The 12,186-nt window shown below is 36.8% G+C and overlaps 1 protein-coding gene across 8 annotated transcripts in view; it reads left to right on the top strand.

The window, feature by feature from the left end:
• TBC1D4 (TBC1 domain family member 4) overlaps window positions 1-11,533 on the top strand; it is a 177,212-nt gene extending 165,679 nt beyond the window's left edge. For all 8 annotated transcript variants that reach the window (XM_033103903.1, XM_033103902.1, XM_033103899.1 and 5 more), the window contains 4 exons: window positions 1,015-1,174; window positions 3,696-3,865; window positions 7,041-7,217; window positions 9,122-11,533. In XM_033103903.1, the coding sequence (XP_032959794.1) occupies window positions 1,015-1,174; window positions 3,696-3,865; window positions 7,041-7,217; window positions 9,122-9,355 (741 nt within the window). In that variant the 3' untranslated portion in view covers window positions 9,356-11,533. The remainder of the gene's footprint in view (window positions 1-1,014; window positions 1,175-3,695; window positions 3,866-7,040; window positions 7,218-9,121) is intronic.
• The last annotated feature ends 653 nt before the right edge of the window (window positions 11,534-12,186 follow it).

The raw sequence follows: 12,186 nt of genomic DNA, 5'->3' as shown, positions 1-12,186 counted from the left end.
CTCTATTTACAGATAGTACTTTCGGTTTTAATTTTTTGCACTGGAAGCAACATTGCTGAATTCACAATACAGCTCAATACTTTAATGTATTTTTATAGAGCTGACTATTTAAGGGTGATATTTTGATATGTTGTAATGAAAGAACTTCTGCTAGATTTTATAAAATATTGTATACCTTTCACTCCAAAATGTCAAACTAATGTAACTGATCATTGAACCACTCTTTAATGCATTACTATATAAAAATATAAATTAAAACATAAGTCACTAATTTGTTTATTTTTTGCTATGGCTTAACCTGTAGCTACCACAGATATAAAAGTTTAAAAGTTGCTCTGTGCTGTCTTTGTAATTTTTTTGAAATACCAGGAATCAACTCAGTAGCCACATGAAATAATTTCTTCTTTTAATACGAGGAACATCCAGACTGCACTTTCTGCTTTAATGCCCTTTGTCATGAAAAATATGCTGCTGGATTAGCTTGGACAGTAGAAATCACATCGCAGACTTCTGGCTCCATTACATCCTAAGCTTAGCATGGTCCCAGCGCTGCAGATTGCCTGGTGGGTCTAAGCCAGAAGTCCATCACAAATCCAATGATGAGCCCAGCGAGTAGCATGAGGCTTTGCTTCTGAACTGAATGTGGTACAGTCTTTAGAATGGAGGCTTTTCTGGAATTGGTCTGAAATTAGAATGGACCTTGCAGAGATTAAATTCCAAAAGGAGCGCCTTCTTATCTAAGGAAAAATGATCATTTTCATATATATGTGAAACCAAATCACACGTGATAGCGAAACTTGCTCAGTAGTCTTTCCGTGACTTGCTTTTATGACCTCAGTTAAGTGAACTTGGACTTTAATATCAACTTTAGCATAATAATAATAAAAATAAAATGCAGCTTTTATTTATTGACTATATGTACATTTGTTATTGAATATTAGAGCAATAATGTTAGTATTTTATATACTGTCGGATAAATGCATATTTTATTTTTCTTCTCCAAATTAATTTTAGATTCAGATGTACCAGCTGTCCAGACTCCTCCATGACTATCACAGAGATCTCTACAATCATCTGGAAGAAAATGAAATAAGCCCCAGTCTTTATGCTGCCCCCTGGTTCCTCACGTTGTTTGCCTCTCAATTTCCATTAGGATTTGTAGCCCGAGTTTTTGGTAAGAAATGCCTATGATTAAATGGAACAGTGTTGTTTACTCTAAAGGTTATACTTCCAGCCGATTGTTTTATCACGTGTTACACAGAATAGCAAATTGATAGTGGTATTTCATAAATGTGCCTGGCTCTATTCTGAGAGTAATTTGAAACCATATTTGTCTTAAATAAAATAGAAATTAAAAGGGAAAGAAGGAAAACTGGGCTCCTGTATTTGAATAAGCTGTAATGGAACACTTCCTTTCATTTATACCTAAAAATCAGAGTCTACTTTAAAAAAAAAAAAATCCAACCTAAAGACTTACTCTGTATAATTTTCCCAATTTTCTTACATATCTTTCCTTCCTCTTTTTTCTCTTCCCCGTTGTCCTCATTAACCTGAATTCCAAACAGAAAGAAACATGTGTGCTCACTGGGTCAACACAAGTACCTATATCAATGTTATTTCTAATGGCATTTTTTGTGTTGTTAACAGGGTCACTGAAATCCGTTGCTTAAGTGACTCACCTTTCGTGCCAGTGTAGTGGTAGCGCCCGTCCCTAAGACTGGGTGGTTCAGGGAAAGCACTAGACACAGGCAGTAATTTCCTGGCAAGTTACTGAATTCCTGTGTGGCTCCATCACAGTGTTAGGCACCAGGAATAAAAAGGGAGGATGGCATGATTGATGATGATTCTCAAGTCTTTAGTTAGATTTGTCTAAGTTCATTATTTAAAAAGCAAAAATTAAAAACAACAAAACTCTTTATCAGAGGTTTGTTCTAATGATGTTGTTTAGGACCTCAGAAAGGGCGCCCGCAGTTTTTATGTTCTGCTCATCTATCTGGTTTCCATCATAGTCAATATTTATAATTGTGCTTTTGCTACAATGGAGCTTTTTGTCAAATTGTGAGTGTGGCCCAATTGTAGGTCGTTGCTAGCTTTAGAGAAAAAAAGAAATGAAATGAATGCAATACAATGAAAATATCAGATAATAATAAGGAAAGGCGTTGTTTGGAGAAACTTCCATTTTGAAGGTGTATGTGTAATAATACTATGTATACATTTACCAGATGACGATGTATGGTGTCTTTTTTATTGGAGGCTGTGGTTTAAAAAGTTAAACACTGCATTAGCAGTCATACAATTAATAGACAAAGTCCAGCAAAAGAGTGAAGTCAAGATGCACAGAATCAAACGTACACCAAATTCCTCTTCTTTATTGAATATACACAATTGCTTTTCTCCAGTGAAGTTTTCTCTGGAGCTTGGGTTCCTATTAGTATGTCTTCTGTAAATCCTTATACGCATACATTTTTTTCTTCTCAGAGAATAGTTTATCAAATCAAAATGATGTTATGATATTTCAGGCCAAGTCTCTTTGACTTACCCTTGGAAACTTGATATCAGAGTTCAAGAAACAAATCTCCCCAGCAGTTTGTTTTTATTATCAGAATAGCGCTATAATGGCTGCTAAATCCTTTTCTTCTAATTTAGCAAAGAATGGAGTTTCTCAGGAAAGGGTAAGATGCTTGAGCAAGAAGAATGACCACATTTGGAATAACTGTTTCACAGTCTTTTTAAAGACTCCCTGTTGTTTATTATTGATTACAGAATGGCATAGATTGAGAGAAACTTTTATACAAAACTATTTGGTACTTTTCAAAACTACCGTGTTTCCCTGAAAATAAGACCTAACCAGACAATCAGCTCTAACGCATCTTTTGGAGCAAAAATTAATATAAGACCTGGCATTATGTTATATTTATATTATATTATATTATATTATATTATATTATATTATATTATATTATATTATATTATATTGATCCGGTCTATTTTAAAATAAGACTGGGTCTTATATTAATTTTTTGCCCCAAAAGACACATTAGAGCTGATTGTCTGGCTAGGTCTTATTTTCAGGGAAACAGGGCGTTGCACGTTTGTATTTATTAGGAAACAGAGTTCAAAGTTAGGGTAGCTTTTCTTTTTCTCTTTCCTATCTGATTTAGATTATATAATCGTTTTGATTTTTCTTTTAAAGTTTTTAAATTTTTTTTAATGTCCTCTTTTATAGATTTAATTACATAGTAACCAGTTCATTTGCTTTATTTTATTATGGTAATGTAGTTTAAATAGTACTAATTGGTTATGTTTATTTGTGTATTCTCCTTGTGAAGAATTTAAATATTAGTTGGATAACTGTCTTTGAGATTTACCTAGCCTCTGTTAAATTTGTCACTAAAAATTATAAATACAGAGACAAACAGGTATATAATTTATCCTTTTTTTTACCCTGACCTTATCAGAGATTCTTAAATAAGTAAAAAGAATAAACATCTGTTTGTTTCAGTCATATTATTTTTTTTAATCGAGGTGATTTTTGACCAGTTTTTTTTTGCAAAATATTCAGTGATTCCATTGCAGTAATTCAAAACAACAATTACAACAAAAACACACACAAAAATACTATTAGCACAAAGAGCATGCTATTTATAATAGTGGATGCATAATTTTGATCATGAAAATTATATCTGTTTTTTCAGATATTATTTTTCTTCAGGGAACTGAAGTTATATTTAAGGTTGCTCTCAGCCTACTGAGCAGCCAAGAGACACTTATAATGGAATGTGAAAACTTTGAAAATATTGTTGAATTTCTTAAAAGCACACTACCTGATATGAATACATCTGAAATGGAAAAAATTATCACCCAGGTATGATTTAAATGTTTATAATAATATATAAGATAACAATTTCTGCTACTCATATATTAAATGTTTTAGCACGAAGAGGTAGTTTTGCTTCACAGGTTTTTTTTTTTTTTTAAATTCGATCAGATATATTTCGTTTAGAAATGAGACTATTGTGAAATTTCTATATTGTGACATTGTCTAGGTGGTTGTACACAGGAAAAGTGGTTCATTGCTACATAATGAGTTTTTAACGAATCTTTTAATTCAGACCAATGGTAAGGCTGAAGATAGAATTGAGAGTATTAGGAAGACCTAATAAATAAAAAAATGAGAAATACTTTCCTTTGTAATATTGTCAATTCTGTTTAAAAATACCAAGGGTGCCAAAAAGATGTATCCAAGTGGACACTTTGGTCAGCGTTGCTTAAGCAATAGTTTGCTCTTATCAGAAGTGTCTGGATGCTGATGGTAACCACTTTGAGGACCGCTTATAATTGCAGAAATCAAACATGACTTGTATTCATCTTTTTTATCAGTATATATTGAGTATTACAATTTTAATACAGTTTTCCTTTCTTAAAATGTGTATACATTTTTTGGCACCCTCTGTATATAATGAGTACATGTGGCAAGAGCATAGGCTTTGGAATTAGACAATACTGGATTTGCATCATCTTGTAGCTCTTTTATTAGCTGTTTGGCTTGCACACATCAGTGTAACCTTCTGAACCCTAGTTTTCTCACCTCCCAAATGGGACAGTACTGATCAGAGGGGTTTTGTGAGGCTTAAATGATGAGACTTGTGTCAACCAGGGTCCCTTGCAGAAATGGGGTCTACCTTCAGTGCTTCAAATGAGGATACATTTACAGAGGTGTGGGCAGGGTTAAAGGAAACAAAGATGCACATCCAGATGCCCAGCAGCTAGTTACAGAGAGAAGCTGTTCTTACTCATGGTACTGAGGGGACAGGGGAAGATATAATAGTGTCACCAGGCCCAGCAAGTTGCAGGGACTATGGAGGCAGGATCTCTGGAGGTTGTTGGTGAGCCAGGCAGTGAAGGAGCAAAGAACACATACCCAACCAATTTTTTCCTGCCCCTCTGATCTCCTGCTGGTACCTCCCATTGGCCATACCCAACCAGACGGGAGCAGGAAAGGAAGTGTAGAGAAGTGCAAGGAACCCAGGTCTGCCTCCCAGGGTCCAGCAGAATGGATGAGGGCAGAGAAGCAAATGAATAATCCGTACACAATATATCTAGTCCCTGCTCTTCATAGGGACCAGGTAAGTAGTAATTATGTATTGATATTGTTCAGATGACATGAACAAGCTTAAGACCAGATTTGTAAATGAGGCAGTCATCCTTTATGAGTATTGATAAAGTTCACTACTTTTCTAGAGGCAGAAAAGGGAGAGTTTAGAGCAAGAGAAAGGGAGTATCTTGTTCTGGTGCCCTGCTACCTACGATCTGTGTGACAGTGGGCAAGTTAAAACCTTTCTGAATCTCAACTTCCTCCCATACAAAGTGGGAATAACAATAATGATTCTATTAATGTTTCATATTGTTTTTAGGAGCAAAAGTAACCAATTAGGTTGAAGGGTTTCATACACTGTAATTCACACTGTAACATAAATTCATTGTATCATTACATGGAAAATTTTCTTTCCATTACCTGGAGTAAAATCACAAGCAGATTATTCTGTAAATATCTATGAACAGTTTTTATTTGTTAAAATGTTCTATAAGCTGAAACGTATAGCTTTTATTGACATATTTACTTGTTCATTTATTACTTCTTTAGAAATATCTTTTTGGACTGGCAAGTAGTCAGAGATTGTACTTTTAGAGAGCCATGATCTCTGATTTGAAATCAGATCTCCTCTCTCTAAAATTAATAAGGGAATTGCCTGGCTTTGGAGATTATTATTAAGATGAATGGACATAATTTATAGAAAAGTAGATTTGGACTTGATATTATAGAGACTTTTTTAACAATTAGTTGATTAACCATGGAACAAACTGCCGATATTAAATGAGACTGTGGTGAGCTTCAGTTATAGTCACTGTAAAAAATGCAAATAATGCAGGAAAGCACAAAGAAGAAAAGAGAAGTAACTGCAAATCTCAACACCTTGAGATACAAAACTGTTTAAACTTCCTTTTACATATCTCTCTTTGCTTATATATACATATAAATATGGGTATAGTTTTATATAAGTAAAGCATACTATACATATTATTGTATAAGTTGGATTTTTGTTATTTATTAAAATATGTGGTATTGGACATTTTTTCATACCAGGAAATATAGATCTGTGCCATCATTTTTAATTGTTGTATAGTAGACCATTATGTCCGTATACACTAGTAGAGAAAAAGTGATGCTTGTGCAAGAAGGGTAACCAGGTTGTCTAGAATTCTCAGTGAAATTCTAAGAATTGAGGTCTCTACTGGTAGTAGGATAAGTTAGTAAGTCAGATTTTTCATGGTTTCTTTCTACAGTGTTAGTGTAGACACCATTGCTTAAATGGCAGCTGTTGCCTGACGTCCCCTTGCAAGTTTAGACTAAGGAGCTGTCACTTATCCTCTAACTGCTAAGTAAACTGTCTTCCTATTTGGTGGTCATATGGGAGAGAAGAGGCATCCCCAACTAAAGCCTGCAGCTCTGCGAGCGCTTAAGGTGTGCAACTGTGCACATGCTCTGTGTGGTACAATATGTAAGGGACTCCTAAGAGGCTCACATGGGTTAGCAAATGGATGAAAATATTTAGTATGAGACCTTTTTTCCCCATTCACAAATCACTAAAAAGGCTTTGGATCTCATTATAACAAATAGTCCATGCAATTTTACTTACTAATCAGCAAAGATGATCTCTAACCTAGGTAAGAGTTACTCAGTAACTGATATCGTTTATCTGGTATGCTACATTTTGGGATTATGTATATTTTGGTTGCAAAATGTCTTTGAACATTAACTTATTCTTGTATCTTGGTGTTATTGTGAGAATGTTTCAACTGTGTAGAAATAATCTGTTTATCCTTATATTGACAGTCATGCTAGGTAGTCTTCCTTTTGGTATGTCATATTATTCCTCATTAGTAAGTATTGGGAATCCCTGTGAAGTACACCACATACATGGACAGTATCTTGGTGTATGTACCAAAGGTCAGTCTAACCCCTGGTGTTTTCACGGCAGGTTTTTGAGATGGATATTTCAAAACAGTTACACGCCTATGAGGTGGAATATCACGTGCTGCAGGATGAGCTTCAGGAATCTTCATATGCCTGCGAGGACAGTGAACCTGTGGAGAAGCTGGAGAGGGCCAACAACCAACTCAAAAGACAAAACATGGACCTCCTTGAAAAATTACAGGTAATGAAGATTGACCAAAACAGCACTCAGATGCCTCCTGCCTGCACAGAACTATACCAGGAATGATAGAAATGTGACAAGGGTTGACCGGTTGTGACGATGGGCCTATGTGTCAGGCTATGTCCAAGTGCTGTGGGGATACCAATGCACATATCAATTTAAATATCACTTGGGGGAGGAAATGTACACGCACAGAGTAGTTAAATGCTGGTTCAAAGCAGAATCTGGTTAAGCACCTATTGGGTGTTGCACACATTTGGTTAAATTCAAGAGAGGAGGGTTACATCTGGGACACTGGGACCAGTCTGGGAGACTTGGGGCTTGAGCCAACTCTGAAGAGTTGGTGGAAGAAATGAATGAGGTGTTGTGGGGGAGAAAGGGGTTAGTGTAAATAAGGAGGATGTGGCAGAACAGCAAAGTAAGCTTGGCATCAGTTTCAGATTTATGTTGGGGAGAGATGGGATAAATATGAAGGCAGAATTGTAGATAACTTTCTGTGTGAAGCAGAAGAGCCTGTCTTTAATGCTGTTGAGAGGGAAATCTCTCAAAGTTTTTGAGCAATACTTTAGAAAGACCAATCTGGAAACTTAGATGAGAACAGATTAGAATAAGGAGAGAAGGTAGGGAGACCAGCTAGAAATCATTTGCATAAATCTGGTTGGGGATGACGAGAATTGGCTAGAATAAAATTCACATAAATGGAAAGAAAAGGAGACATATTTGAGAGAATTGAATGAAAACGTATAATACGTAATCCCTGACATCAAGGAGTTTACAATTACTAGGGAATATAAAATACTATATATTTATTTATAAATGAATGCACATTGACAAATGCAGTAAGCAGTTTAGTAGAAATTAACATTCTGCATCTGCAAATTGTATGATGTGTGCTGTGTATTCAAGCCCTGAGTGGCGGGGCTTAAAAATGTTCAGTGGTGGGGAGGTTAGAAGGTGAACATTTTGGGGGGGCGGGGGAGATTTCCAAGTTAGAGCTTCAGTGCCTAATGGCTCTTTGGCTTCTGCTTAGCCCCCACTTTCCAATGCTGCACCTGTTCCCAACTTAGAAAACACTATAGTTTGCTTCTATGTGGTGAGTCCTCTGCACCAGGTAGGAGAGAAAGAGCTCAGAAATGGGGGAGCTCATTTGGGGAGTAATTGCTCTCCAAGAACAGGGTCTCTAACTTCTTTCACTTCATCTTACATTAGCTCTGGCCCATAGAAAATTGTATGCCTTTTCCTATTAAAAAAAAAAAGAGCCAGTGTTGTCTGTTTCAAAAAGAAAAATAAACGGTTGGGGTATTGTTCATTGTTACGTGGATATTTCAGTGGTGATGAACTGAGGACTTCCTTATACAGGAAAGTGGGTTTGCACCTGCTTTGTACTATAATTTTTATTAATGGTTCCAAACTGTTTCATTGACAGTTCAACGTTACTGCCACGTCCGGGTTCCCAAGTTACATGGGCACCCTGACACCCATAAAAACTTACAGGATCCTAAGTATGTGTTTAGGAAACCCTGCTGTTCCAGTCAGAGAGTAAAAAGCCTCTTTCAGTAGGCCAAGGCATTGTCGAGAATCTCCCATTTCTTCATGTGAAAACCCACTCACTCCAGGGGAACCCCAGTGTGGGCAGTGAGGCTTCACACCACCTCCGGATCATGACTTAACGTGACCTTTTTGGTGTATTCAGTGAAATGAGATGTACTGTGTCAGTGCCATAGTTATATTTTCGAGAAATCTATAAATCTCCATGGAAGGTTTCAGAGTATTTGCTTCCCACACTATTTTATTAAATCAGATGATACGATTGGTTAACACATGTAAGTTCTGGCTGCTGCTACAATGAAGAACCAGAGTCTTCAAATATTTGATTTGGAGGATTTTTTTCCCCCCTCTAACAGATAGCTCATGCTAAAATCCAGACCTTGGAATCCAATCTGGAAAATCTTTTGACCCGAGAGACCAAAATGAAGTCTTTAATCCGGACCCTGGAGCAGGAGAAAATGGCTTATCAAAAGACAGTGGAGCAAATCCGGAAGCTGCTGCCCGAGGATGCTCTCGCCAATTGCGACTCCCTGCTGAGAGACCTGGACAGCAACGCTAACAACAAAGCCAAGACAGGAAACAAGCCATAAGTGACACAGCGCCGTCTTAGCAGCATGTGCTGTGAGAAGGCTCCGGAAAGCAAGAGCGGCCTGCGGCTGGCCCCAGCCCGGGACACCGGGACACCCGTGCTGGCGGAAGCCAACCGCCCGAGGCCCAGCCCGAGGGCCTTGCTCTCCTTAGTTTGCCAATCCGAAGCCATTGTATATAGGTAGACTGGTTTTTCTTCTTGTCGTTGACTGTGTACATATATACATACAATGGACATAAGGAGTTCATGCTTTCGGATCAAAGGAGTAGATGTATATTTAGAGCAATGTTTTTGTTGTTGTATTTTTTTAAATCAAAACTTCATGAAATCCACGCCAAAGGGAAGCTAACGTGAAATCCCCCTTGGTCACATGTGAAATCATTTTGTCTTTGTAGTGAAACAGACCTAGAGCCTCTCTGCCTGTTGAAATACACTTGAAAAAAATGAATGTATTTTTTTCTCCAAAGAACAGTATGTTTCACTCAGTGGTGAGGAGGTGGAAACATTTGTGTAACGTTATGTGTATCTGTCTTAAAAAGTACTGATATACTGTATGTATCTGGAAAATGACTGATTGCCAGTCATGTTACTATGGTTTGTTTTCAGGAAAATGGGGGCCTTCCTCCGCCCCCCGGGCCTGTTTTGTGCCAACTAGCATGTGATGCCTATATGCATTTTGAGTCTGGTCAGGCATTTCTTTAGACATGCTTACAGAGAAGGCAAGATGCTGTGGTGAGTCTGCCTGTCCAGGTCAAGGTGAGAGAATGTTCTTAATTTTCTTGCAAATTAGACCTGTATTGTAACTCAAACTAAAAATATCAGGTCTTGGAATTTTAATTTAGTACTTAAATTGTCTAGATCAGCTTTTCCCCTTTTTTATTAAAATTACTCCTACAGTTGTAAACAGACTCCCCTTTCCTTGGTGCCACAGTTGGTGACAAAGATTTGCTGTTTTCTCACCAAAATGTGGAAGCTCTTAGTTTTGTTCTTTCTATATTAAATGAAGGATATGAAAATATAATTATGATTGGTTTTCTAAAGGTAATATTCTGTGTTCAGGTACTTTTAAAAAATTACCATTATTATTATTTTGGCCAATCATTAGACTCTAGCCAGCTTGTAATCATCTTCCCCTTTCATGTGAAAACTTATGAGAACTGTGAAATGTTTAAAGCAAACTATTGAAATCCTTTGGAAGGGGAGGAGTGAGTGGCACCAAGCCCTTCTGAAGCCTGCAGTTCTGCATTTGGACTCCTGACTTTCTCAGCCACAGAGAACTTATTAGAGGACATTCTCGCATGCTCGGTGTGCGGAAGGGAAGTAATTTTCAAAGTGCACATGAAATTCTCCATTTCAGAGATGATTCTGTGAGAGTGTCTCTGAAAGTAGAGCAGCATTTTTGCCTTTCCAAATAATATTTATCATTACTGCTTTTCGCAGTACTTATAGTATCACAGATGGATTATCTGGGATACTTTTCTTCAAAGGGAGCTTGTTATATACACAAGCTGCTGTGTATTACAGAGTAGAGGAGTAAAGCTCTAACGGTTTCGGAAAACTTCAATGAGCAGGTGACATGTGTCTGGTACCTTCCTCCACACTGTTACTCAGTGGAAATGTAATGACTCTTGTTACACATCAGCATGCCTTCTAATCCAGGCAGTTTCTTAAAAGGAAATAAAGTCTTAGTAAAGTTAATGTAATTTCTAGGTTCTAGAAAATGCTGACTCTAGGTACCTCATTTCCTTGGGGCCGCCAACTGATTTGTTGCTTGGATTTCCCCCAAATTTCTCTATTTGTAAGGGGAGGTGTTTTCCTATGAGGCATATGACAAATATCATCTGGGTCCTGTTATCATCAGGTGACGACAACTACCTGATATGTATGATACACAGGTGGTAGCCAAGGAATCTTCAAGTTGGGAAAAGAAACTTTTCCTTTCAGTTGTTCAGTTTAAAGTGAATTTTATTGTGGATGTTCAAAATCAACATTATGAATTGCATTACAGTGTTCAGAGATTGAGGTGTCTTGGATACAATATTTGTTTTGAAAATGAACTTCCTTTTCTTTTGTGATTTTTTAAAAAAAATGTTGCATCGAATATGCTTCATGCATTGTTACATCTTCATCTGATATATGTAATGTCTAGCTCATTTCCAATAAATACATTGCTACAGTTTCCTTGACTTACGGGTTTTACTTTTGTTTGTAATAGGAGAGAAAAAGCTTTTGGTTAGAGTCTTACAAAATCTGCATGGGTTGGATTGTTGCTGCTTAAAATTGGTTCACTGGTAATTCTTTTTAATAGAATCAGAGACACTGAAGACAATTTTTAGAAACATTTATGAAAGTGCATTTTTGGTTACCAATTTTCAACTTCTTTCCCAAGCCAATGGAGCTTTTGGCTGATGAATATAAAAAGAAAAAGACAACACTGACCGATTTGCCTTCCACCACTTTTGTTTTCTGTGCCCTCTCATAGATAGCAAAGGAGCAAAAGACAATAAGAAAATACATTTTTAAATTCGGTTAGTTTCTGAATAAGAGTTAGGCACTTATTGGTGGATAGGATATGAATGTGTTTACATACGATACATACCTTAATATTCTCAAGTGTGTTTGTAATCCAATAAAAGGACACTATTTTTTTGCTAACTTTAGGACTAAATATTTTTCATTACATATAGTAGTTAAACTTTTAGTGTCAGTGTAGGATTATGTAGTATGGTCTGTTAACATCCATGTTACTCATCACCATTTCACCATTTGTTTCATTGTGCTAGATTAAGAATAGGAAATCTGTCATCTGGTATTTAGTCCTCTACCACACTG

Source organism: Rhinolophus ferrumequinum, chromosome 4 (assembly GCF_004115265.2).
Source record: "Rhinolophus ferrumequinum isolate MPI-CBG mRhiFer1 chromosome 4, mRhiFer1_v1.p, whole genome shotgun sequence".
In the NCBI taxonomy this organism is placed as follows: Eukaryota; Metazoa; Chordata; class Mammalia; order Chiroptera; family Rhinolophidae; genus Rhinolophus; species Rhinolophus ferrumequinum.
Note: the sequence above shows the minus strand (reverse complement) of the source record. Positions and strands in the feature narration are given on the sequence as shown.